The sequence below is a fragment of the Heptranchias perlo genome, chromosome 8 (genome assembly GCF_035084215.1).
Source record: "Heptranchias perlo isolate sHepPer1 chromosome 8, sHepPer1.hap1, whole genome shotgun sequence".
NCBI lineage: Eukaryota > Metazoa > Chordata > Chondrichthyes > Hexanchiformes > Hexanchidae > Heptranchias > Heptranchias perlo.
The window spans coordinates 74,597,889-74,625,439 of record NC_090332.1 but is presented as its reverse complement, the minus strand read 5'-3'; the positions used below and the strand labels follow the sequence as shown (position 1 = coordinate 74,625,439).

The window sequence follows — 27,551 nt, the reverse complement described above, 5'->3', positions numbered from 1 at the left end:
AAGAAATATGTATAAATGCAAGTCTTTCTTTTTTTTCATCTACCGCTCCCTTCATTTAGAAAACAAACATCGAGCACCAGTTGGGTTGGAGTAGTGCAATTCCCTGTTGGTGCACAAGTTGAAAAGGTACTTATTGCAATTTAGTCTGTGGTTGTGCCTACCTGAAACTAAGCTGGCCATGCCAGAGATTGAGCAAAGATAATATAATGTTCAAACTGATTTTTGAATAGGAACAGGAAGAGGGCATTCATCCCCTCAAGCCTGTTCAGCCATTCAATTAAATCGTGGCTGATCTGTACCTCAACTGCATTTATCTACCTTCATTCCATATCCCTCGATACCCTTACCGAACAAAAATCTATCTATCTCAGTCAACTGACCCCCAGCATTCAGAGCCTTTTGGGGCGAGTTCCAGATTTCCACTACCAGTTTCTAACTGTTCAGTATCAGTTTCTGGCTTTCAGAAGTAGAATAAAGAAATCCTGTTATATCACTTTGTCAGGTCCAGGAGACAAATAGTCCTGTTGCAAATGTTTCTTCCACTTTTTCTTTGAAAAAAAAAGTAGCAATTCTAATCTAAACATAAAGGAAAAATAAAACAAAAAGACCCTTCAACAAAAACCTCTTTGATGTACTTTTCCCGGACAGGAAAATTTTTTGTGGTAAAACGAGAACACTGCACCAAAGTGCACCGGCACAAATGCAGAGCTGCTGCTGCAAAGGGCAAGCAAACAGGGTCACTCCAGGGAACCAGCTATAATACTTGGCAGCAGCTCCTCCGCTCAGTCGAATGCACACCAGGGCACAATGGAGACACCTACAGGTACATTTTCTGATTCGCACATTTCAGGAATAGGAACAGTACCTGAGGGGGGTGGGGGTGGGGAAGGTTTCGTGCCCACCCAAGTCGAGCACATTCCTGCTCTAATTTCCGTTTTTGGGGCTACTTGTGAATTCAAGTTGAGCTCCTGGCATCCGATCTGCCAGTTGATGGGAGCTTGCAGAGATTGCAGGAAGATGAGATAGGGTTCGAATAGATATTTCAATAACAGGGATAATCATCTCCAAAAAAAATGTTTTCACCACATGTGTTTAATGTCCATTGATATAGTGGAACAACAACAACAACAACAACAACAACAACACTTACATTTATACAGTGCTCTCAATGTACAAAATGTCCCATGGTGCTTCACAGAGAAATAAGAGGGTTGAATGCCGAGCCATGGAAGAGGTTAGGAGAGGAGACTGAAGGCCAGGTCGAAAAGATGGTTTTTGAGAAGGTTTCTAAAGGAGGACAGCGAAGGAGACAGGTGGAAGGATTTACGGACAGTGTTATAGACAGTAGATCCAAGGCAGCTGAAGGCTCTTCCACCTATAGTGGGGCAATATGACGAGGGAACTCAGAGGGGGCCAGACTCCGAGAATCATAGGGTGCAGGAGGGAATATAAGGCCTGAGGTGGTTAGAGGTGTGGAAAGGTGTAGCTGGGGGGGAGGCGATTTGAAGACGAAGACAAGGATTCTAAATTGAATGCTTTGGCCAGTAGGACACCAGTGTTGGTCAGCAACGACGAATGAGACTGGGGGTATGATGGGCAAATGGGGCTTAGTATGAGACAGGACACGGGCAGTTGCATGGTGAAGGATGAGAGGCCAGCGTGGAGGGCATCAGAGGCAGCAGTGAGTGGTCTTGATCGAGTCATAGAATCATACAAATTTACGGCACAGAGGGAGGTTATTCGGCCCATCGTGTCCGTGCTGGCCGAAAAAGAGATACCCAGCTTAATCCCATTTTCCGTAGTCCTGTAGGTTATGGCACTTCAAGTGCACATCCAAGTACTTTTTAAATGAGTTGAGGGTTTCTGCTTCTACCACCCTTGCAGGCAGTGAGTTCCAGGCCCCCACCACCCTCTGGGTGAAAAAAATTCTCCTTAGCTCCCGTCTAATCCCTCTACCAATTACTTTAAATCTATGCCCCCCTGGTCACTGACTCCTCTGCTAAGGGAAATAAGTCCTCCCTATCCACACTATTAAGTCCCGTCATAATTTTATATACCTCAATTAAATCTACCCTCAGCCTCCTTTATTCCAAAGAAAACAACCCCAGCCTATCCAATCTTTTCTCATAGCTAAAATTCTCCAGCCCTGGCAAAATCCTCGTAAATCTCTTCTGTACCCTCTCTAGTGCAATCACATCTTTCGTGTAATGTGGTGACCAGAACTGTACGCAGTAACTCAAGCTCTGGCCTAACCATTGTTTTATACAGCTCTAGCATAACCTCCCTGCTCTTATATTCTATTGCTCAGCTAAGAAAGGAAAGTGTCCTGTATGCCTTTTTAACCACCTTATCTACCTGTCCTGCTACCTTCAGGGATCTGTGGACATGCATTCCAAGGTCCCTTTGCTCCTCTACACCTCTCAGTATCCTCCCAATTATTGTGTACTCCCTTGCCTTGTTTGCCCTCCCCAAATGCATTACCTCACACTTCTCTGGATTGAATTCTATTTGCCACTTTTCTGCCCACCTAACCAGTCCATTGATATCTTCCTACAGTCTACAGCTTTCCTCCTCACTATCAACCACATGGCCAATTTTTGTATCATCTGCAAACTTCTTGATCAAGCCCCCCACATTCAAGTCCAAATCATTAATATAGACCACAAAAAGCAAGGGACCCAGTACTGAGCTTTGCGGGACCCCACTGGAAACAGCCTTCCAGTCGCAAAAACACCCGTCAACCATTACCCTTTATTTCCTGCCACTGATGATGGAAAGGATAAGAGAGTTGAAATTCAGCTCAGTGTTGAACATGATTCCAAGGCTGCACACAGTTTTGTTCAGCCTGAGCGACTAGCCAAGGAGCGGATGGAGTCGGTGGCAACGGAACGGAGTTTGTGGCTGGTGCTGAAAATGATGGCTTCCATCTTGCCAGCGTTCAGCTGAAGGAAGCGGTGACTCAACCAGGACTTAACAAGGAGACAGGTAGTCTGGTTGAAAGATCAATACAATTGAAAACAGATGGAGTTGGGTGTCACACTTACGAAAACTGGCCTCATGCTTGTGAATGACAACAACTTGCATCGATATAGTGCGCTTAATGTATTGAAATAACCCAAGGCACTTCACAAATAGGCTTAAGGAAATGGACATTGAGGCATAAAGGGAAAGAATTACAAGGGGTGACGAAAATCTTAGACAAAGAGAAAGGTTTTTACAGGAGGAGAGAGGTGAAGAGGCAGTGGACTTTAGGGAGGAAACTCCAAAAAGTAAGGCTAAGGTTCTGCCACCAAAAGTAGGGTGGAGGGAGGGGGGGATAAACAAGAGGCCGGAGTCAAAGGAATGGGCCATTCAGGATGGGTAATAGGGCTGAGCCTGAGAGGCGAAACTCGCCACACTTCTTGGGAGAGGCTGGATTGGACACACTTAATGTTTCTGAAGCAAAACCCTGATGCTTTAATGCAATTTTTTTTGTTTTTCTTTTTTTTAAACCATCTTTGCTTGCAGTTCACTCATGCTACATGTCCATCCTTGACAATAAAAATCAACAAAAACTATCTCATTCGTTAAAAAACTTTTTTTGGGTTGAGTCCCACTCATGCCCCTCCGGTTAAGTGAATTGGTAAGTCTGCAAAAGAATGTCTCTCTTGCTCTCTGCTCCTCCAATACTGTTTCTTTCTCACTCTCCAATAACACTTCTGTCTCTTTCCATTTTCTATCATTGCTGACTTTCTCTCATGCTCATCCTTCACATTTTCCCCATTTCCTGCAACAATCACACTGCCACCTTGGGAGACTCAGATGGTACAAAGGAAATAGGTCAAGACCATCTCAGCAGCTCAACAGCTAGAAAGCAGGCTGGAACTACATCAGCAGGATTGAGAACAGGAGGGAGTGAATCAAGGTCACCTCAGCAGCACAGGGAGGAGGGAGTGAATCAAGGTCACCTCAGCAGCACAGGGAGGAGGGAGTGAACCAGAGTCACCTCAGCAGCACGGGGAGGAGGGAGTGAATCAGAGTCACCTCAGCAGCACAGGGAGGAGGGAGTGAATCAGAGTCACCTCAGCAGCACAGGGAGGAGGGAGTGAATCAGGGTCACCTCAGCAGCACGGGGAGGAGGGAGTGAAACAGAGTCACCTCAGCAGCACAGGGAGGAGGGGGCGTATCAGGATCACCTCAGCAGCACAGGGAGGAGGGAGCGAACCAGGGTCATCTCAGCAGCACAGGGAGGAGGAAGCGAATCAGGGTCAGCTCAGTGGCACAGGGAGGAGGGAGCAGATCAGGGTCACCTCGGCAGCACAGGGATGAGGTAGTGAATCAGGGTTGCCTCAGCAGCACAGGGAGGAGGGAGCAGATCAGGGTCAACTCGGCAGCACAGGGAGGAGGTAGTGAATCAGGGTTGCCTCAGCAGCACAGGGAGGAGGGAGCGACCCAGGGTCATCTCAGTGGTACAGGGAGGAGGAAGCGAACCAGGGTTGCCTCAGCAGCACAGGGAGGAGGGAGCGACCCAGGGTCATCTCAGTGGTACAGGGAGGAGGAAGCGAACCAGGGTCAGCTCTGCAGCACAGGGAGGAGGAAGCGAACCAGGGTCAGCTCTGCAGCACAGGGAGGAGGGAGCGAACCAGGGTTACCTCAGCGGCACAGGGAGGAGGGAGCAAACCAGGGTTACCTCAGCGGCACAGGGAGGAGGGAGCGAACCAGGGTTACCTCAGCGGCACAGGGAGGAGGGAGCGAGCGAATCAGGGTCAGCTCAGCGGCACAGGGAGGAGGGAGTGACTCAGGGTCAGCGCAGTGGCAGAGGGAGGAGGGAGCAAATCAGGGTCAGCTCAGCGGCACAGGGAGGAGAAAGTGACTCAGGGTCAGCTCGGCAGAGCAGTGATTGGAAGGGAATGAGTCTGGATGATTCTGCAGTGCAGGTAATGGTGGGCAACAGGTCAAGGTCACCGCTGGAGTAGCATCTGAAGATGCACTGAGCAGGTAAAAGACAGATGGCATTGAATTCAATTGGATTCATGAAAATGTAAAATATACAATGACAAACATAAGGCCAGGTGTAGCTGGATTGTTACCTATTACTACTATTTTCATTCCAAGAAAATGAAAATTGATCGCTGCAACAATGTATTTGTATTAACCAGTATAGACCCTTTGCTGAACTTCCTTCCCATTGCTGCTAGGGTGGGGGGAGATGCTACTGCTAAGTTAAAAATGCCAAAGAAAGCTATTGTTAAGTGTTTCCCAATAATCTCAACAAGGAAAGTGCAGATCTGACTCAGCAAGGGCAGAAGTCACAAACCTCCATTCAACCAAGCTTCCAACTTACTCTCTGTAAAAACCTGAGATATATTCCGAGAGACAGATCCGAGCCGTTGAATTACTGATTTGCTTCTATCTTTAATGTTTTCTCCTTCCTTATTCTTTTTCTTCCCAGCATCTTTTAATTCCAGCTTTTCTGAGAAAATAGATCATTAAAAAATTTACTGAAACCACATGCGTGCCTTTTTCACTGTTCACCTGGCTATCTTATTATAAACCAAGTTCCGAGTGTATAACAGGGCATAGATATCTGATGAGCTGCGACCATTGCAGGAGAAAGTAAGTTTTCTTGAAGTATGTAGGGTTTTCCTTATCAATCTATCTACTTAGAAAAATAAAAGTCTTCGGTCCGAAATTCTGACAGCACTGGAAATGAGCTGAGTTCCAGCCGCCATGATGTCTCAGCGACGACCACAGTCTAAATTGTGGGGTCTGGTAATTTAAATGTAGGGAGGCGTTCAGGCTGTGTAAATCCAGTCTGCAACACCTCAGGTACGCTGGGGGTGGGGAGACAAAGCACATGGAGAGGCTGGGAGTACATAGAAAATATGCCCTGAATGGATGGCAAGCAGTGGGGTGGGAAGGGAGGTGGAGGGAAGAGAAAAGAGGCAAGTGACCTTCCACCTCTGCTCTGCCAGCCGCATGCTCACATTTCTCACTCACCTGCCTAGAAGTTGTAGATTGTTCCAATGAGGGTTTTTACTGGCTAAGACACAGTGCGTGAGTGTGCCAGAGGAATCGGGATGAAAGTGGGATCTGGCAGTGGGGAGAAGAGGCTGCAGACTCTGATTTCTGGGATCTTGCTCTGAAGAGAAGGATGCTGGACGAGCATCACACTCACACAGAGGCATTGAGGACCATCTCAGAGGACCTGAGACAGGTGGTGAGGGTCACAGTGAAGTCCAATGTCATCCTCACGACCATCTGAGAAGGATTTGACACAATGCAGCACTATCTGGAGCGAATAGTAGCACCACAAATACCCCGTCCCCAACAGAGAGGTCTCCAGACTTGTTGGTGCATCCAAAATGGAAGCTTTGTCCACTGGCCTTCAGGCCTTGGGGGATTGTTTGGAGAGGACGACGGCAAACAGCTTTCAAGAGGATCGTGATACTACAGTTTAGCCAAGTACCACTGGTGTCCCTGGCCCTGAGCTATCATCTCGACGGAACAGCAGGATAGGTTGAAGAGCAGCACAGAAAAGCACAAGGGGTAGTCACGCGGGTAATCAGCACACTGTAAATATATAATGCACAGTACAACTGTTTTGTGATATTAAGTGCAGTGTTTTGAGGTTAGTTTGTTCTTTGTTTTTGAGAGGATGGTTGGAGGTCAGTTTACAACAGGAGACAGAGTTCCTTGTTGCATTCTTACTGAACCTTGCTGCCTCTTTAAGCAGATGTCCTCTGAACATCATCAAGGGATTGGCATGGTCTCTAGACTCTGGTGGAAAGAGCCTCCTGATTGGTCATCTTCTCCTATAGTATAACCTTAACCTGCGTGCCTCCTGCATTTCCTCTTCCTCCTGCTCTGCCTCAATTATAAGGACGTATATGGGATACAGCCCTTAGTGAGCCCCAGAGTGAGGGCTCCACGACGGAAGGGTGGGACTGGGGGATAACCTCCCAGTAATTGAGCTGCTTTTGTGTGTCTATTTGGGCACAGACTTCATGCTCATTGAACTTATGCCAGGTAAAAAGGAGCGGGAAAACCCACAAGATAATTAAAATTTAAATCCCAGTGAGGCCGTGAGCAAAAGACAAAATTGCGAATTTACCCAATACATTTCTTTTCCCTGTGAAAAATAACTTGCCTGAGAAACACTGTTACAGAATTTTTATGTATATATATATTTTTTTAGCACAGTATTAAAAGTACAATTATTAAAACTGTGAAAGTACAACCATAAAAAGTATGAAAGTACAAATATTAAAAGTATGAAAGTGCAAACAGTAACATAAATTCAATAACAACAACTTGCATTTATATAGCACCTTTAACGTAGTAAAAACATCCCAAGGCGCTTCACAGAAGCATTATCAGACAAAATTTGACACCAAGCCACATAAAGAGATAATAGGACAGGTGACCAAAAGATTGGCCAAAGAGGTAGGTTTTAAGGTGCGACTTAAAAGTAGGAGAGAGAGGTGGAGAGGTGGAGAGATTTGGGGAGGGAATTCCAGAGCTTCGGGCCCAGGCAGCTGAAGGCACGGCCACCAATGGTGGAGCGCTGAAAATCGGGGATGCACAAGAGGAAAGTTTGAGGAGCACAGAGATCTCGGGGTGGGTGGGGTTGTGGGGCTGGAGAAGGTTACAGAGATAGGGAGAGGCGAGGCCATGTAGGGATTTTAAAATCAAGGCGTGGCCGGACCGGGAGCCAATGTAGGTCAGTAAGCATAAGGGTGATGGGTGAAAGGAACTTTGTGTGAGTTAGGATACAGGCAGCAGAGTTTTGGATAAGTTCAAGTTTATGGAAGATGTAAGGTGGGAGGCCGGCCAGGAGAGAATTGGAATAGTTGAGTCTGGAGGTAACAAAGGCATGGATGGTGGTTTCAGCAGCAGATGAACTGAAGCAGTGGAGGAGACCAGCAATATTACGGAGGTGGAAGTGAGCGGTTTTGGTGATGGAGAGGATATGGGGTAGGCAAATCAATTCAGGTGGCAACTCAATTTTCGAAAAGAAATACAATGGCTGTACCTTTGGTAACTTTGTCAGCTGGTTTCATGATGGTACTATCCACCTTCCCATCCGTTTCCTTTCTATCTTTATCCAGTGACGCTGCTGAAACCACTACGTCTGCAACAGGTTCTTGATTTACCAAACTGAACTCTGGCACCATAGTCTTCAGAAAGGACCAGGATCTTTCAGACTGTTCAGATCTGGAAGAAATTTGCAAAAGGTAAATTGTACTCTTTGGGAACACATCAGGAAGCATCTTTCCATATTCGCAGATGTGTTCATGTATTAAAATATAAAAGCACAACATTTTTAAAGCAGCTGCACAGAAGCACCTACTCATTGGAGCATTGGCTTGGCAAAATTATCTGAAGCCAAATGGGAAGACTCCAATTCCCCAGTCACTGGTCTAAGGAAGATGGTAGTGGTTGTTGAAGGCCAATCATCTCAGCCCCAAGACATCGCTGCAGGAGTTCCTCAGGGCAATGTCCTGGGCCCAACCATCTTCAGCTGCTTCATCAATGACCTTCCCTCCATCATAAGGTCAGAAGTGGAGATATTTGCTGATGATTGAACAGTGTTCAGTTCCATTCGCAACCCCTCAGATAATGAAGCAGTCCGTGCCCGCATTCAGCAAGACCTGGACAACATCCAGGCTTGGGCTCATAACTGGCAAGTAACATTTGCGCCAGACAAATGCCAGGCAATGACCATCTCCAACAAGGGAGAGTCTAACCATCTCCCCTTGACATTCAACGGCATTACCATCGCCGAATCCCCCGCCATCAACATCCTGGGGGTCACCATTGACCAGAAACTTAACTGGACCAGCCACATAAATACGGTGGCTACAAGAGCAGGTCAGAGGCTGGGTATTCTGTGGCGAGTGACTCACCTCCTGACTCCTCAAAGCCTTTCCACCATTTACAAGGCACAAGTCAGGAGTGCCTTGCCTGGATGAGTGCAGCTCCAACAACACTCAAGAAGCTCGACACCATCCAGGACAAAGCAGCCTGCTTGATTGGCACCCCATCTACCACCTTAAAAAACATTCACTCCCTTCACCACCGGCACACCGTGGCTGCAGTGTGTACCATCTACAAGATGCATTGCAGCAACTCGCCAAGGCTTCTTCGACAGCACCTCCCAAACACCTCTACCACCTAGAAGGACAAGGGCAGCAGGCGCATGGGAACTATGGACTATCCATCTTCCCATCCATTTCCTTTCTATCTTTATCCAGTGACACTGCTGAAACCACTAGAAGGACAAGGGCAGCAGGCGCATGGGAACACCACCACCTGCACGTTCCCCTCCAAGTCACACACCATCCTGACTTGAAAATGTTCCTTCATCGTCATTGGGTCAAAATCCTGGAATTCCCTACCTAACAGCACTGTGGGAGAACCTTCACCACACGGACTGCAGTGGTTCAAGAAGGTGGCTCACCACCACCTTCTCAAGGGCAACTAGGGATGGGCAATAAATGCTGGCCTTGCCAGCGATGCCCATATCCCATGAATGAATAAAAAAAATCCTTCCAGGTCCAGTTAATGAGCTAGGCTGGCTAGTCAATCATGGATCATGCCTTGCAATTTTGCGGGTCAGCTGGGCTCAGGTATTGAATTAACAAGTCCACCTCAGAGGCTTGATTTGGTTCCCATCTCCTATCACCAGGCCTGTCATTTCAGAGGCATCCTTCAGCCCATATGTGAAACCCAAGACAAAGCTATGAAGTGCATTTGTGGCAATAAAGTGAAAATAGTTACAGGGAGAGAGGGCCTACACCGACCTGGCACTGAGCCTCAAAATAATAGAAAAAAGACTTCCATTTATATAGCACCTTTCGCGACCTCAGGCTATCCCAAACCAATGAAGTACTTTTTAAGTGTAGTCACTGTTATAATGTAAGAAACTCGGCAGCCAATTTGCAATGTCCCACAAACAGCAATATGATAATGACCAGATAATCTGCTTTTAGTGATGTTGGTTGAGGGATAAATATTGGCCAGGACACCGGGGAGAACTCCCTTGCTCTTCTTCAAAATGAGATGAGCTTCAGACCCAATATCCACTCCATCACCAAGACTGCCTACTTCCACCTCTGCAAATACATATTTTTATGAACATATTTCAACCTGCTGCTGAAACCCTCATCCATGTCTTTGTTACCTCTGGACTCGACTATTCCAATGCTCTCCTGGCCGGCCTCCCACTTTGCACCCTCTGTAAACTTGAGTTCATCAAAAACTCTGCTGCCCGTATACTAACTCACACCAAGTCCTGTTCATCCATCATCCTTGTGGTCGCTGACCTACATTGGCTCCCGGTCCAGCAATGCCTCGATTTTAAAATTCTCATCCTTGTGTTCAAATCCCATCATGGCCTCACCCCCCCCCCAATCTCTGTAACCTCCTCCAGCCCGACAACCCTCCGAGATCTCTGCGCTCCTCCAATTCTGGCCTCTTGCGCATCCCCGATTTTAATCGGTGGCTGTGCTTTCAGCTGCCTAGGCCCTAAGCCCTGCAGTTCCCTCCTTAAACCTCTCTGCCTCTGAAGCTCTCTTGCCTCCTGTAAGATGCTTCTTAAAACCTAATTTCTTGACCAAGCATTTGGTCACCTGTCCTAATATTTCCTTATGTAGCTCGGTGTCAAATTTTGTTTGATAACACTCCTTTGAAGCGCCTTGGGACGTTTTAATACGTTAAAGGTGCTATATAAATGCAAGGTGTTGTTGAAATAGCACACGTCCACCTGAAAGGGCAGACGGGGCCTCGGTTTAACATCTCATAAGAAAGACAGCATCTCCGACAGTATCGCACTCTCTCACTACTGCACTGGAGTGTCAGCCAAGATATTGTGCTCAAGTCTCTGAAGTGGGACTTGAACCCACAACTTTCTGACTCAGAGGCAAGAGCGCTACCAATTGAGCCACAGCTGACACTTTAGTAGCACCATCTCCTTGGCCCATATGAGGACTTGGGTTCAGCAGTTGGTGACGAGTAGGTCTGCCATGTAGCATTAGACGTTGGTGTCTAAAAAATTCATTTTGTAAGCTGCCCTGTGGTCATATAACGGATGAGGAAACTCTAAGACTTGACATGACAGGTCCCGGAAGGCATTATTTGGAGGCTAGTCATGAGACACTCATCTATTCAGGGTTTAGTTGTAGAAGGGGCAAGCAGTTGCTGCTGAAACTTCGCACTTCCAATTGGTGGAACCACCATTCAATGGGGTACGTCAATGGAATGGTCGGGAAGATGGTTGCAATGCACTCATACATTATGTGGTGGATTAATGCTGACACTCTTCCCCCCCCCCCCTGCTCTCTCAGTTAATGCTGACACTCTCCCTCCTCACTCCCTCTCAGTTAATGCTGACACTCTCCTTCCTCACTCCCTCTCAGTTAATGCTGACACTCTCCCTCCTCACTCCCTCTCAGTTAATGCTGACACTCTCCCTCCCCACTCCCACTCAGTTAAAGCTGACATTCTCCCTCCTTACTCTCAGTTAATGCTGACACTCTCCCTCCCCACTCTCTGTCAATTAATGTTCATACCCTCCACCCCCACTTCCTCTCAGTTAATGCTGACCCTCTCCCTCTCAGTGCATGCTGTCACTGTCTATTCCCACACCCTTTCAGTTAATGCTGATACTGTCCCTCTCCACCCCCAACAGTTAATGCTGACACTCACCATCCCCACTCCCGCTCAGTTAATGCTGACACTCTCACTCTCCACTCCCTCTCCGTTAATGTTGACACTCTCACTCCCCATTCCCTCTCCGTTAATACTGACACTCTCTCCCCACTCCCTCTCCGTTAATGCTGATACTCTCCCTCCCCACTCCCTCTCCGTTAATGCTGACACTCTCCCTCCCCACTCCCTCTCCGTTAATGTTGACACTCTCACTCCCCACTCCCTCCCCGTTAATACTGACACTCTCCCTCTCCGTTAATGCTGACACTCTCCCTCCCCACTCCCTCTCCGTTAATGCTGACACTCTCCCTCCCCACTCCCTCTCAGATAATGCTAATGCTCAGCTAATGCTCCATTACTGCCTGTCTTGTGCCCAAGAGTTGAATGTGCCGAAGTTGAATTGCCCCCCCACCCCCACAAATGCAGAAGTGCTGTGAATTGGCACACACACACCCAGTTCCATGATCCATACTCCCATCAGGTAAAGTTCCACATCGGGACTGCCACAACAATTGTCCTTACCCATGTTGCTCTTCTTTTAAGCATGTCAGTTCCAGATTTTACGCTGTTGGTGATATTGCTGAATAAATGCTTCATGCTTTCCTATGACATTTTTCAATCTGCTACTTTTACACATGCATTACCCGATTATTTTAAATAGGCAACGCCTCTGCTAAAATAGCGCAGAGGAATGTCCTACAAATAGGGCTTCCTGTTTATAAGACATTTCCCTGCTAATATTGCAATTTCTAGCCTATATTGTTTGATCGTGCCATAAAATCCCCCCTCCCTCTCACTTAATGCTGACTCTCTCCCTCCCCCTCCATGTCAGTTAAAGCTAACAACAACTTGCATTTTTATTGCACCTTTAATGTAGTAAAAAAGTCCCAAGGCATTTCACAGGAGCATAATCAGACAAAAATTGACACCGAGCCATCTAAGGAGTCATTAGGACAGGTGGCCAAAAGCTTGGTCAAAGAGGTAGGTTATTCGGAGTGTCTTAAAGGAGGAGTGAGAGGTGGAGAAGCTTAGAGAGGGAATTCCAGAGCTTAGGGTCTAGATGACTGAAGGCATGGCCGTCAATAGTGGGGTGAAGGAAGTGGGGATGCATAAGAGGCCAGAGTTGGATGAACGCAGAGTTTTAAGAGGTGTGCCTGCTAATATTGCCAACGGCAATTTCAGGGCTATATTTTGTTTGATAGTGCCATAAACTTATAAATTATTACACAATAATTCAAGAATGTACTCATTTCAAATGCAAAACCTATCCTGTTTCCAAAATGCTTGTTGACAAACACAGTAACCAATTGATTTAAGCTGGAAACCTCCAAATTAATTTTATCATGGGTACTTACCGGAGAGGGATGATCTCGGGATGCCAGCCAGTAAGAGCATGCAAAACTGTGAAGTCCCCCAGTTCTTTTCTTCCTGTCATATTCATGCTGTTAACACAAAATAACAGCCCTTGGTATTACCAAACGTAGCAGTCGTTAAGCTTGATGTTCAGCAGCAAATGACAGACAAGTCGGGTGAATTCACGGAGGCTGCTGCTGGTAAGTGAGCTCCATACAGAGAATACAGCCTCACTGAATGTACCCTGGTAATCAAATCTTGCAGTAATCATGATGAATAAAATGACATTAATTACATTACTGCATTTCAGCCGTGGGTCAGTGGTAGCACACTCGCCTCTGAGTAAAAAGGTCGTGGGTTGATGTCCCAATCCAAAGACTTGAGCACATAATCTAGGCTGACACTCCAGTGCAGCGCTGAGGGAATGCTGCACTGTCGGAGGTGTCATCCTTCAGATGAGTCGTTAAACTGAGGCCCAGTCAGCCCTTTCAGGTGGACGTAAAAGATCCCATGGCAGTATTTCGAAGAAGAGCAAGGGAGTTCTCCCCGGTGTCCTAGCCAATAATTATCCCTCAACCAACATCGCTAAAACTGATGATCTGGTCATTATCTCATTACTGTTTGTGGGAGTTTGCTGTGCACAAATTGGCTACCGTGTTTCCTACATTACAACAGTGACTACACTACACTTCAAAAGTACTTCATTGGCTGTAAAGTACTTTAGGACGTCCTGAGGTTGTGAAAGGCACTATTTAAATGCTAGTCCTTCTTTCCCTTTTTGATATATCCGTTCCATTTTTTTTTTCCTTTTTACTCGACATATATTTTTGATTGTGTGTTTCAGAGGTAAGCCTTCACTCCCTACGTTCTTGTGTTTACACCTGCACTGTCACCCTTTGGGGTTTTTTACGGTTGGCGGGGGGAGAGGGTTACATTTAAGGGTTGCATTTTAAAGCAAAGTGTATTCACGCAAGTTTTTTTTAAAAGGCATCAAGGCAAAAGAATTGTTAATATGCTAATAAACTGGGTTTTAATATTGTTTCCCCAAAAATTACAACTTGCATTTACTGAGCACCTTTAACGTAGAAAAATGTCCCAAAGCGCTTCACAGGTATAATCAGACAAAAATGGACAAGGATCCAAAGAAGTTGTTTGGAGGTGTGACCAAAAGTTTGGCCAAAGAGGTGGGTTTTCAGGAGAGGGGGGATGATGTGTAGAGCAGTGTCGGGAGGGAATATCAGAATGTGGGGTCTAGGTGGCTGAAGGCACGATCGCCAATGGTGGGACAAAGGGAGAGGGAGCTGCACAAGACCAGAATCGGAGGAATGGAGAGTAGACACTCCTTCTTGGTTATAAACACAGAGAGATAACAAGACTCAGACAGAGACAATGGCAGTTAGCTGGATTTTTAAACATATAACTGAGAGGGGAAATTTTCACCATGCTTAGAGGGAGAATGAAGGTGGGTAGTTAGGTGTTATTTTGCTAAAGTCAAACAAGATGACCCACTAATGTGGGGAAAAGTAGCATGTTCAATATTTTGTATCATTGCTAGGGCTGTCAATTAATTGCCATTAACTTCTGTGATTAAGATGTTGATTAATTTTTTTAGTGCATGTTAATTGTGGAAGTTACACGGAAAGTACCTGGTTAGGATTAAGTTTTTGCTGTGGGATCTTTTACATCCACCTGAGAGGGCAGACAGGGCCTTGGTTTAAAGTCTCATTTAAAAGACGGCACCTCTGACAGTGCAGCACTCCCTCAGTATTGCACTGCAGCATCAGCCTGGATTAAGTCTCTGGAGTGGAGCTTGAACCCACGACATTCTGACCCAAATGGCGAGAGTGCTACCAACTGAGCCACGGCTGACACTTCATGGGAACAATGTACCTGCGCCATTTCCTTTTGGAGATTGATAGTGTTAAGGTAAACATATTCCCGGCTGCCTCAAGCCCATGGTGAACGAATTATACAGTGTCTGGATCTAAAGATTAAGTTAAATGATTTTTTTAAAAGCTGTTGATTTGTGATGTAACTAATAGGAAGCAGCAGGGCTTCAGATGCCCTTTTCACACAGCGGCTCAGTTCAGCGAGGCACTGAGCAGCAGCGGCAGGCTGAGGTTCTGCTACTATTTAGTGGGGTTTGGTTTTTCAGTTTTCATTATTAAAATACAATCCCTTTCACAGTCATTTCTTCATTTACTAACAGTTTGTAGTAATACTGCATGAACTGTTACACCCTGAGTTAGACTATTGTGCAGTTAGATATTGGGCAGTATGGGCATACCCCTGAACCTAGGACACTCAGACCACTTAGAGGAGTAACTAGCACTACCGTATCCAAGAGAATGTCTAAAGCAAGACCCTAAACTTGAAACGGTAAGTTTTGATGGCATGCCCAGGAGAATGAACAGAAAGCCCTGCTTTAGATTGCTTTGTCTAATGAATCTACACTGTGCCAAACACGATTCTTCTCATTGTCGAGAAACAGCAGAATGACACTACACTAGACCTTGTTATAGTTTTTAACTGCCAAACAATTTTAAGAAACAGTATACGAACAAGTAAATAAATAATAGCAGTATGATATTAGTTGATAGTCTATAATATATCCTTGTGTAAGAAATCTCTATACTAATTTAGGTTATAAGTAACTTTTATATATTCATGGTTGTTCTTTTCATATTCTTATCAAGTATGTGAGTATCTCACGAGCAAACATTTTGAAAGTTTCAGATAGGTCTGTTGCCTAAGATTGCTGGAAGCCTCTGGTCTCTATGAAAGCTGCAGATCAACTCAAAAGATTTGAAAAGGAGCCAGCTAACAGAACAGTAACTGAACTGAACAGGCAGAATTTACATAATTCAAAAAGTTGCCAATTGTACATAACTGAACCAATCACAGAGTATGCCAGCGGTTGAAATATTTGGCTTGGCTCCTCCCTAAGCAATCTGCTCGGTGACAACCATAAGGGATGGATCATGGGATTTAGCAATACTGCTGGCAGGGGCAGGGAGGCTCGGCTTTGCTGGCACTTTCTGACCAAGGGCCTTTTTTTAATTCATTCTCGGGATGTGGGAGTTGCTGACAAGGCCAGCATTTATTGCCCATCACTAGTTGCCCAAGCAGTTCTGATGCAACTAAATGGCTTGCCAGGCCACTTCACTGGGCAGATAAGAGTCGACCACGTTGGTGTGGGACTGGAGTCACATATAGGTCAGACCGGGTAAGGACGGAAGGTTTCCTTCCCTGAAGGACATTAGTGTACCAATTGGATTTTTACGACAATCCAACAGCTTTAAACTGAATTCCAATTCTCAAACTGCCAAGGTGGAAGCTGCACTCACGTTCTCTGCATTATTATCCAGGCCCCTGGATTACTAGTCCAGAAACATAAGGACTACACGACCGTACCCTGCAGATGGTTGCCTTGTTGCCTAGGAACTATCCTTCAAGTCTACCTTCTCCTTCAGAGAAACCACACAGAGGATTGCCTTCAAATAAAAGAATCACGACAGCTGCATCCTGGGAAGTGGGCATTGATCAGCACAAGGCTGATAAGGACAGCCTATCGTAGATTTGGAAGATGCAAAGAAAGTCCTTTCAAACAACAAACGCAAAGGCAATTTGAAGCTTGGTGATGCCATACTTTGGCTAAATGAGAAAGAAATGCATTTAATTGCAGAGGCAGAATGTGCTTTCTGAAAAAAAGGACGAATAAAACTCCTCAATGCTGAGAACCAAGCTTACTTCAATAGCCCCAGCCACACGGCCTCTACCACCAAGAAGGACAAGACCAACAATACCATGGGAACATCTTCACCTCCACGTTTTCTTCCACTCATTCTGATTTGGACACCATTCTGTCATAGTCATTGGATCAATATCCTGGAATTCCCTACCTAAAACCATTGTAGAAGCACCATTACCATTAGGACCATAGCAGTTCAAGGAGGAGACCCACCACCACCACCTCCTCAGAGCAACTAGGGATGGGCAATAAATGGGGCCTTACCAGAGATGCCCACATCCTGAGAACAAATTTAACAAACACAGCATGTTTAACCAGCTGCTGAGCAACAGTGAGAGGAGCTGATAGCAAGCCCACAGATGCACTGTTCATACAGGATAGGAACGGAATTGTCACTTGGGTAACTCCCAACTTTATAATGTCAAAAATATGTTTAAAAAATAAAAATTCCTAAAGATTTTTCCCTATTGGCAGCATGGGTCTCATTCCTGAGAAATATGTTAGATGATCGATTTGGAAGGAGCAAAGTTCCACCCACTTCAATGGAATAGATTTATCTGCCGCCTGAGAAGATTAGCTGGGAAGTTGAAAAACCAGGACTGCTTATACACAACTCTAGGGGCATGCCAGGACCCCCAAACCAGGGTCCAAAAATATTAGGTCGGTGGCAAATATCAGCAGAGTTTACAGGATATTGTCAGTATAATCACATCAGTTCAGGAAAGTGTACCAATTCTTGGGGGTAATTTTAACCCCCAAGAATGGGTGGTTTGGGGGCTGGTGGGCAGTAAAAATAGTGGATTTTTGGAGCAGGACCGTATCCCGGCTCCAACACGCCCATTTCTGGATTTGATCCAGGTGCATTTGGATGCGCGCGTGCAACAGGCACCCAGAAATCCCGCTGTTAATTTAAGTCGACAAGCCGATACTTAAAGGGGCAATGTACCTCACTGAAATAGTTGAATACTTAATTTTTTTATGTGTTACAAAAGTAGAACAACTTTATCCTTATCTGTTCGGGTTTCCCATCGCTTCCGATTCACGTCAGGTGAAAGCAGGCAATCCATGAGGTAAGTGCCTTATTGGACCGCTTCTGGGCCCGGAGGAGCAGGAGAGCTTCTTCTAGACCCAATAAGCTTACCTGGCATGACATGACCCTGCGATCGGCCGATTCCAATCCCCCCACCACTGCCCCCCAATTCTGGGCGCCCCCTCCCCATGGTGGAACCCAACCTCACGATAGTGCCCACCTGCCCACCCCCAATCTCCGACTCTTCACCCGACTTCCGATTTCTTCTCGGCATCAGCACCCCCGCCCGCCAATCTCCATCTCCGGCATCAGCCCCCCCACCTCCGATCTCCACCTCTGGCAACAGCGCCCCCTCCCATCTCCTCCATGGCCCACGATCCCACCCTACCTCTTCTCCGATCCTCGGCCTTCCCACCTGATAGCCAGCAGCCTATCAATCGGGCTGGCTGCCAGGTGCGAAACCTGGAAGTCAAATTTATTGCCCTCATTAAGGTCGCAGTCACAGATTGCGTCACGCCAACTTAACTTCTAGGTTTTGTGGCCGATTATCTCCCCCCCACTCCACCCCGGTCCCTTCCCGCCTCCATGTTAAAATCATGCCCATTGTGTGCATTCACAGACCACAAGGAGCAATGCTGAAACCTCGTTCAAATAACTGAAAATATTATAACTGAAGAGAGCTTTAGATGAATAAGCCCAGATTTTCCCATTGACTGGGTGGGCCCCATGCTATCTCAAGGTATTCAAGGATTTATCACAGTGAGGGAGTGTTACACAGAATTATACAGCATGGAAACACGGCATTCGGCCCAATGAGTCTATGCCGGTGTTTGTGCTCCACGAGTCTCCTCCTACCCGCCTTCTCACCCGATCAGCATATCCTTCTATTTAACTCGCTTCCCCTTAAATGTCACTTCCAAACGGAAATTGGTATTTGCGTTGTTTGGGGTGAAGCTGCAACGTGAAGTGTCAATGCTTCATCTTACAATGCTGCCTGCCCGCTGGCCTATTGGAATATTGTATCCAATTCTGGGCACCACACTTTAGGAAGGATGTCAAGACCATGGAGACATTGCAGAGGAGGTTTACTAGAATGGTACCAGGAATGAGGAACTTCAGTTATGTGGAGAGACTGGAGAAGCTGGGATTGTTCTCCTTAGAGCTGAGAAGGTTATGGGGAGATTTAATAGAGGTGTTCAAAATTATGAAGGGTTTTCATAGAGTAAATAAGGAGAAACGGTTTCCGCTGGCAGGAGGATCGGTAACCAGAGGACACAGATTTAAGGTAAATGGCAAAAGAACCAGAGGGGAGATGAGGAGAATTTTTTTTACACAGCGAGTTGTTACGATCTGGAAGGCACTGCTTGAAAGGGTGGTGGAAGCAGATTCAAAAATAACTTTCAAAAGGAAGTTGGATAAACACTTGAAGGGGAAAATTTGCAGGGCTATGGAGAAAAAGCAGGGGAGTGGGACTAATTGGATAGCTTTTCCAAAAAGGCATGATGGGCCGAATGGCCTCCTTTCGTGCTGTATGATTTTATGATTCTTATTGGTCTGTACAGATTAGAAAATCCAGCCCGTAGTTACCAAAGGATGTATAATACACTGCAGATTTCACTTTAGTACAATATAGTGGGGGAGGGGAGACATTTTTTACTGACAGTTAGTGCACATGGGTTTTAAGGATTAAAAGGCTGAATTTGTTCTTTAATGACAGTGTCCTTAAAGAGATAGTTTTAACATACTCAATGCTCGCGAGCTTTATTAGTGCTTTCGACAGCAACATTGGCCACAGCTCCGCCTGACAGGTTGTAGCTGGAAGCAGCAGGTTATCGTCTTTGTCGAAGGGCAAATTGTCGTCCAGTGTGATCTTGCGCCAGCACCCCTAGGAGGAGAGAGGAAGACCGACCGTCAGCAGGAAAACTAGTAAACAGACGAGTCCAACATACCCATGCCATTTGGCACAACATATTGCAGCATGCTCCTGCTGCGTGTGGAGATACACAGCTGATTGACACGAATGATTACTTTAATGAATAAATCAGGCAGTGAGACTACAAATCTAATTGAGATATTCAACCTGACAGGACTCCGAATTATTAGTAATTACTCTGTGTCAATATTTTGGGGATTAGATCACATTCCTTTTGTTTTTGATTCATGCCATTTATCCCAGTCCAGTGGACCATCATATGCAGCCACAGAGATGGGCAGTCAATCTTCCACCACTGCCACTGTGAGCCAGCCATCAGGATGCGAGAGTGATTAAAATTAATTTTCTGGATGTGGGCATCACTGGCATGGCCAGCATTTAATGCCCATCCCTAGTTGCCTTGAGAAGATAGTGGTGGACCTTCTCCTTGAATTGCTGGTAGCAGTTTGATACAACTGACTGATTTGCTAGGCCACTTCAGAGGGCAGTTAAGAAGCAACCATATTGGTGTGCGACTGAAGTCACATAAAGGCCAGACCAGGTAAGGACGGCAGGTTTCCTTCCCTAAAAGACCTGAATGAACCAGTTGTGTTTTTACGACAATCCGACAGCTTCATGGGCACTTTTACTGAGACCAACTTTTTTTTAATTTCCAGATTTTTAAAAAATTGAATTCAAATTCTCAAATTGCCATCGTGAGATCTGAACTCACGTTCTTTAGATTACTAGTCCAGTCTAGATGGTTTTGTGGGGTAAGGCAGACTTATATCAGGGCTGAAAACTTTCCTCAAAAAGTATGCTCCTCCCCCACCCTTCTCTGGCTCTTTAATCTATTCATTTTCGAACCTGTACATACAATCTGCAATATACAAAAGTCGTGCTGGAACTGAAGGTTGCAATGCTGAGGAACTATCTCTTCAGGCTATACATTAGGCTATACATATTTCTAACCAGAATTACCAGTCATCTGATCTACTGCTGCAATCAAATGCAAAACTAAAAAGTTCTACATAAAGAATAGGAAAATTAGGAACATGAGTAGGCCATTCAGCCCCTCGAGCCTGCTCCACCATTCAATTAGATCACAGCTGATCTGTACCTCAACTCCATTTACCCACCTTTGCTCCATATCCCTTGATACCCTCACTCAAAAAAACTATTGATCTGTCTTGAGAGCTCCAATTGTCCCAGCATCCACAGCGTTTTGGGGGAGAGACTTCCAGGTTTCTATTACCATTTGTGTGAAAAAGTGCTTCACGTTTTCACTCCTGAACGACCTAGCTCTAATTTTAAGATTATGCCCCCTTGTTCTTGATTCCCACACCAGAGAAAATAGTTTCTCTCTATCTAACCTATCTAATCCTTTTAACATATTAAACACATCGATCAGATCACCCCTTAACCTTCTATACTCAAGGGAATAATGATAATGGTGGCTGGAATGCATCTGGGCCTTAAACAGACAGATATAAAATAAACCAGTTTTGCTGAATGTTTAAAGTGTGTTATTTTCATTCATCTTGCTTCATTCCTCTGGTTGCTATTAAGAACATAAGAAATAGGAGCAGGAGTAGGCCATACGGCCCTTTGAGCCATTCAATAAGATCGTGGTTGATTTTCGACCTCAACTCCACTTTCCCGCCCTATCCCCATATCCCTTGATTCCCCTAGAGTCCAAAAATCTGTCGATCTCAGTAGTCTTGAATATACTCAACGACTGAGCATCCACAGCCCTGTGGGGTAGACATTCCAAATATTCACAACCCTCTGAGTGAAGAAATTCTTCCTCATCTCAATCCTAAATGTCTGACCCCTTATCCTGAGACTATGCCCCCTAGTTCTGGACTCTCCAGCTAGGGGCAACATCCTCTCAGCATCTACCTTGTCAAGCCCTCTCAGAAGCTTATATGTTTCAATGAGATCACCTCTCATTCTTCTAAACTCCAGAGAATATAGGCCCAATCCACTCAATCTTTCCTCATAGGGCAACGCTCTCATCTCAGGAATCAATCCAGTGAACCTTTGTTGCACCGCCTCTAAGGCAAGTATATCCTTCCTTAGGTAAGGAGACCAAAACTGCACACAGTACTCCAGGTCTGGTCTCACCAAAGCCCTGTGCAATTGCAGCAAGACGTCCTTACTCTTGTACTCGAACCCCCTTGCAATAAAGGCCAACATACCATTTGCCTTCCTAATTGCTTGTTGTACCTGCATGTTAACTTTCTGTGTTTCATGTACAAGGACACCTAAATCCCTCTGAACACCCACATTTAGTAGTTTCTACCGGGTACGGTCGCATAGCGGTTATGTTACTGGATTAGTAATCCGGAGTCATGAGTTCAAATCCCGCCACGGCAGCTGGCGAATTTAAATTCAATTAATTAAATTCAATTAATTAAATAAAAAAATCTAGAATTAAAATACTACTATCAGCAATGGTAGCCATGAAACTACCGGATTGTCGTAAAAACCCATCTGGTTCACTAATGTTCTTTAGGGAAGGAAACCTGCCGTCCTTACCCGGTCTGGCCTATATGTGACTCCAGACCCACAGCAATGTGGTTGATTCTTAATTGCCCTCTGAAATGGCCTAGCAAGCTACTCAGTTGTAAAATCTCACTACGAAAAGTCATAATAAGAATAAAACCGGACGGACCACTAGGCACCGGACACGACAACGGCAAACCAAGCCCTGTCGACCCTGCAAAGACTTCCTCACTAACATCTGGGGACTTGTGCCAAAATTGGGAGAGCTGTCCCACAGACTAGTCAAGCAACAGTCTGACATAGCCATACTCACAGAATTATACCTTTCAGCCAACGTCCCAGACTCTTCCATCACCATCCTCGGGTATGTCCTGTCCCACCGGCAGGACAGACCCACCAGAGGTGGCGGTACAGAGATATACAGTCAGGAGGGAGTGGCCCTGGGAGTCCTCAACATTGACTCTGGACCCCATGAAATCTCATGGCATCAGGTCAAACATGGGCAAGGAAACCTCCTGCTGATTACCACCTACCGTCCTCCCTCAGCTGATGAATCAGTCCTCCTCCATGTTGAGCACCACTTGGAGGAAGCACTGAGGGTAGCAAGGGCAAAAAATGTACTCTGGGTGGGGGGACTTCAATGTCCATCACCAAGAGTGGCTCGGTAGCACCACTACTGACCGAGCTGGCCGAGTCCTGAAGGACATAGCTGCCAGACTGGGCCTGCGGCAGGTGGTGAGGGAAAAACTTACTTGACCTCGTCCTCACCAATCTACCTGTCGCAAATGCATCTGTCCATGACAGTATTGGTCAGGGTGACCACCGCGCAGTCCTCGTGGAGACGAAGTCCCATCTGCGCACTGAGGACACCATCCAACGTGTTGTGTGGCACTACCACCGTGCTAAATGGGATAGATTCAGAACAGATCTAGCAGCTCAAAACTGGGCATCCATGAGGCACTGTGGGCCATCAGCAGCAGCAGAATTGTATTCCAGCACAATCTGTAACCTCATGGCCTGGCATATTCCTCATTCTACCATTACCAACAAGCCAGGGGATCAACCCTGGTTCAATGAGGAGTGTAGAAGAGCATGCCAGGAGCAGCACCAGGCGTACCTAAAAATGAGGTGCCAACCTAGTGAAGTTACAACTCAGGACTACATGCATGCTAAACAGCGGAAGCAACATGCTATAGACAGAGCTAAGCGATTCCACAACCAATGGATCAGATCAAAGCTCTGTAGTCCTGCCACATCTAGTCATGAATGGTGGTGGACAATTAAACAACTAACGGGAGCAGGAGGCTCTGCAAACATCCCCATCCTCAATGATGGCGGAGTCCAGCACGTGAAAGACATGTCTGAAACGTTTGCAACCATCTTCAGCCAGAAGTGCCGAGTGGATGATCCATCTCGGCCTCCTCCTGATATCCCCACCATCACAGAAGCCTGTCTACAGCCAATTCGATTCACTCCACGTGATATCAAGAAACGGCTGATTGCACTGGATACAGCAAAGGCTATGGGCCCCGACAACATCCCAGCTGTGGTGCTGAAGACTTGTGCTCCAGAACTAGCTGCGCCTCTATCCAAGCTGCTCCAGTACAGCTACAACACTGGTATCTATCCGACAATGTGGAAAATTGCCCAGGTATGTCCTGTCCACAAAAAGCAGGACAAATCCAATCCGGCCAATTTCCGCCCCATCAGTCTACTCTCAATCATCAGCAAAGTGATGGAAGGTGTCGTTGACAATGCTATCAAGCGGCACTTACTCATCAATAACCTGCTCACCAATGCTCAGTTTGTGATCTGCCAGGACCACTCGGCTCCAGACCTCATTACAGCCTTGGTCCAAACATGAACAAAAGAGCTGAATTCCAGAGGTGAGGCGAGAGTGACTGCCCTTGACATCAAGGCAGCATTTGACCGAGTGTGGCACCAAGGAGCCCTAGTAAAATTGAAGTCAATGGGATTCAGGGGGAAAACTCTCCAGTGGCTGGAGTCATACCTAGCACAAAGGAAGATGGCAGTGGTTGTTGGAGGCCAATCATCTCAGCCCCAGGGCATTGCTGCAGGAATTCCTCAGGGCAGTGTCCTAGGCCCAACCATCTTCAGCTGCTTCATCAGTGACCTTCCCTCCATCATAAGGTCAGAAATGGGGATGTTCGCTGATGATTGCACAGTGTTCAGTTCCATTCGCAACCCCTCAAGTAACGAAGCAGTCCGAGCCCGCATGCAGCAAGACCTGGACAACATCCAGGCTTGGGCTCATAAGTGGCAAGTAACATTCACGCCAGATAAGTGCCAGGCAATGACCATCTCCAACAAGAGAGAGTCTAACCACCTCCCCTTGACATTCAACAGCATTACCATCGCCGAATCCCCCACCATCAACATCCTGGGGGTCACCATTGACCAGAAACTGAACTGGACCAGCCATATAAATACTGTGGCTACAAGAGCAGGTCAGAGGCTGGGTATTCTGCGGCAAGAGACTCACCTCCTGGCTCCCCATAGCCTTTCCACCATCTGCAAGGCACAAGTCAGGAGTGTGATGGAATACTCTCCACTTGCTTGGATGAGTGCAGCTCCAACAAAACTCAAGAAGCTCGACACCATCCAGGACAAAGCAGCCCGCTTGATTGGCACCCCATCCACCACCCTAAACATTCACTCCCTTCACCACTGGCGCACAGTGGCTGCAGTGTGTACCATCCACAGGATGCACTGCAGCAACTCGCCAAGGCTTCTTCGACAGCACCTCCCAAACCCGCGACCTCTACCACCTAGAAGGACAAGAGCAGCAGGCACATGGGAACAACACCACCTGCACGTTCCCCTCCAAGTCACACACCATCCCGACTTGGAAATATATCGCCGTTCCTTCATGGTCGCTGGGTCAAAATCCTGGAACTCCCTTCCTAACAGCACTGTGGGAGAACCGTCACCACACGGACTGCAGCGGTTCAAGAAGGCGGCTCACCACCACCTTCTCAAGGGCAATTTGGGATGGGCAATAAATGCCGGCCTCGCCAGCAACGCCCACATCCCACGAACAAATAAAAATTTTTTTTTTTAAATATTCTGTTTTTCCATTTTTCCTACCAAAGTAAATAACCTCACATTTCCCCAGATTATACTCCACCCTCCACCTTCTTGCTCACTCACTTAACCTGTCTATATCCCTTTACAGACTCTTTGCATCCTCCTCACAGCTTACTTTCCCACCTAGCTTTGTATCATCAGCAAACTTGGATACATTACACTCAGTCCCTTCATCTAAGTCATTAATAAAGATTGTAAATAGCTGAGGTCCAAGTATTGATCCCTGTGGCACTCCACTAGTTACAACCTGCCAACCCGAAAGTGGCCCATTTATTCCTACTCTCTGTTTTCTGTCCGTTAACCAATCCTCAATTAGCTTTAGAATCATAGAATCATGGAAGTTACAACATGGAAACAGGCCCTTCGGCCCAACATGTCCATGTCGCCCAGTTTATACCACTAAGCTAGTCCCAATTGCCTATAGAATCATAGAAGACTCTTATCATCACTGTTACCCAGAGACACTGGCATGAAGAGTACCATTAAAGAATTTCACTAATAAAATAGCCATTGAAAAAGGATTCCTCTGAAAACTTTGTCTAATGCCTGCGCAGCAGCACAAACCAAATTAATAAGCCAAGGAAACAGGATTGCCAAAGTAAGTGGGATCATGCAGTTTCCTTAATCATGACTCATGCTGCTCTGTTTATTTGATTCTCGGTGAGGCTGATGGATGAGAAATGACACAGCCAAACTCCCAGCTGATTGGCAGTGTTTATTCTAAATGCCAAAGGAGCTCTAGCTTACAACAAACATCCAAAGCTGTGGATTGAATCTGGTTTCAAGCAGTATTTTGACCTGGATTCCAAAATATAGCAATAACTTAAGAATTTTCTGCTAAAATTCTGTAATTTATATAATTTTAGATTCAATTATATTTAAAGAGCTATTATTTTATTAAAATCACCTATTACCTTTAAACACTTTCTATGTATTTATCCATATTAACTGTGTCCACACCGATGTTACATCTGTAATTCACTGTGGCGCCTGTAGGTGGCTCTGTAATAGGGGTTTCGCACCTCTTTTTGAAAATTTATTCTCAGAATGTAGATTATTATGAGGTGTTGGTGGGGCCTTCTCCTTGAACCACTGGCAGTTTGATGCAGCTGAGTGGCTTTCTAGGCCACTTCTAAAAGAAGTTAAGAGTCAACCACATTGGTGTGGGACTGGAATCACTTATAAGCCAGACCGGGTAAGGACGGCAGGTTTCCATCTCTGAAGGACATTAGTGAACCAGTTGGGTTTTTACGACAATCCGACAGCTTCATGGTCATGTTTACTGAGACCGGCTCTTTCTTTCCAGATTTTTAAAAACTGAATTCAAATTCTCAAACTGCCATGGTGGGATTTTAACTCACATTCTCTGGATTGCTAGACCAGTAACATAACCACTACACTACCGCATCCCGTATAGTACATGAGTGCACTTCCGTTATGTTTTGCCTGACACAAAACCCCTGTAACTGTGCAATTCTCCTATTAAAAATAACTGGGTTTGAGTCGGCATGCAGTTACAAGCTCGAGCCACCGGATGACGATGTGGCACAAAGTTTGGAAAGCTCCAATGCAATGCTGTTTTTGTCTTTTTTCCTCTGAAGTGAGTTCATTTCTAACTCCAATGATCCAACCAATTCTACTTTTCCGCTTTCCAAATTGCTCTAACATTTTCTGTTTAACTGTAAATAATATTAGCACACCCTGATCCAACTATCCCCCGGCCTCTAACCCCACTTCAACTGCACGTTACACTCATAAGAACATAAGAACATAAGAAATAGGAGCAGGAGTAGGCCAATCGGCCCCTCGAGCCTGCTCCGCCATTCAATAAGACCATGGCTGATCTGATCTCAATCACAAATTTAAAGAACACAAGAAGTAAGAGCAGGACCCGGCCACTCAGCCCCTGGGCCCTCTCCGCCTCCCACAGGGCATTGACCGATCCGAACTCAGCTTCATGTCCAATTTCCTGCCCGCTCCCCATAATCCCTAATTCCATTTACTCGGTCTTGACTGCTCTTGTGCAACATCACGGGTCACTAACTACTGTGTTTTAGAAAGAAAGAAAGAACTTGGATTTATGTAGCACCTTTCATGACCTCAGGACATCCTAAAGAACTTTACAGCCAATTAAGTACTTTTGAAGTGAAGTCACTGTTGTAACGTAGGAAACACAGCAGCCAAATTGCATACAGCAA

At 46.0% G+C, this 27,551-nt stretch overlaps 1 protein-coding gene across 3 annotated transcripts in view; it reads right to left on the bottom strand.

The window, feature by feature from the left end:
• adgb (androglobin) overlaps positions 1-27,551 on the bottom strand; it is a 225,624-nt gene that overhangs the window by 145,895 nt on the left and 52,178 nt on the right. For all 3 annotated transcript variants that reach the window (XM_067989325.1, XM_067989323.1, XM_067989324.1), the window contains 4 exons: positions 19,571-19,710; positions 13,047-13,133; positions 8,015-8,196; positions 5,324-5,452 (listed from right to left, as the gene is read on the bottom strand). In XM_067989325.1, coding sequence (XP_067845426.1) covers positions 5,324-5,452; positions 8,015-8,196; positions 13,047-13,133; positions 19,571-19,710 — 538 coding nt within the window. The remainder of the gene's footprint in view (positions 1-5,323; positions 5,453-8,014; positions 8,197-13,046; positions 13,134-19,570; positions 19,711-27,551) is intronic.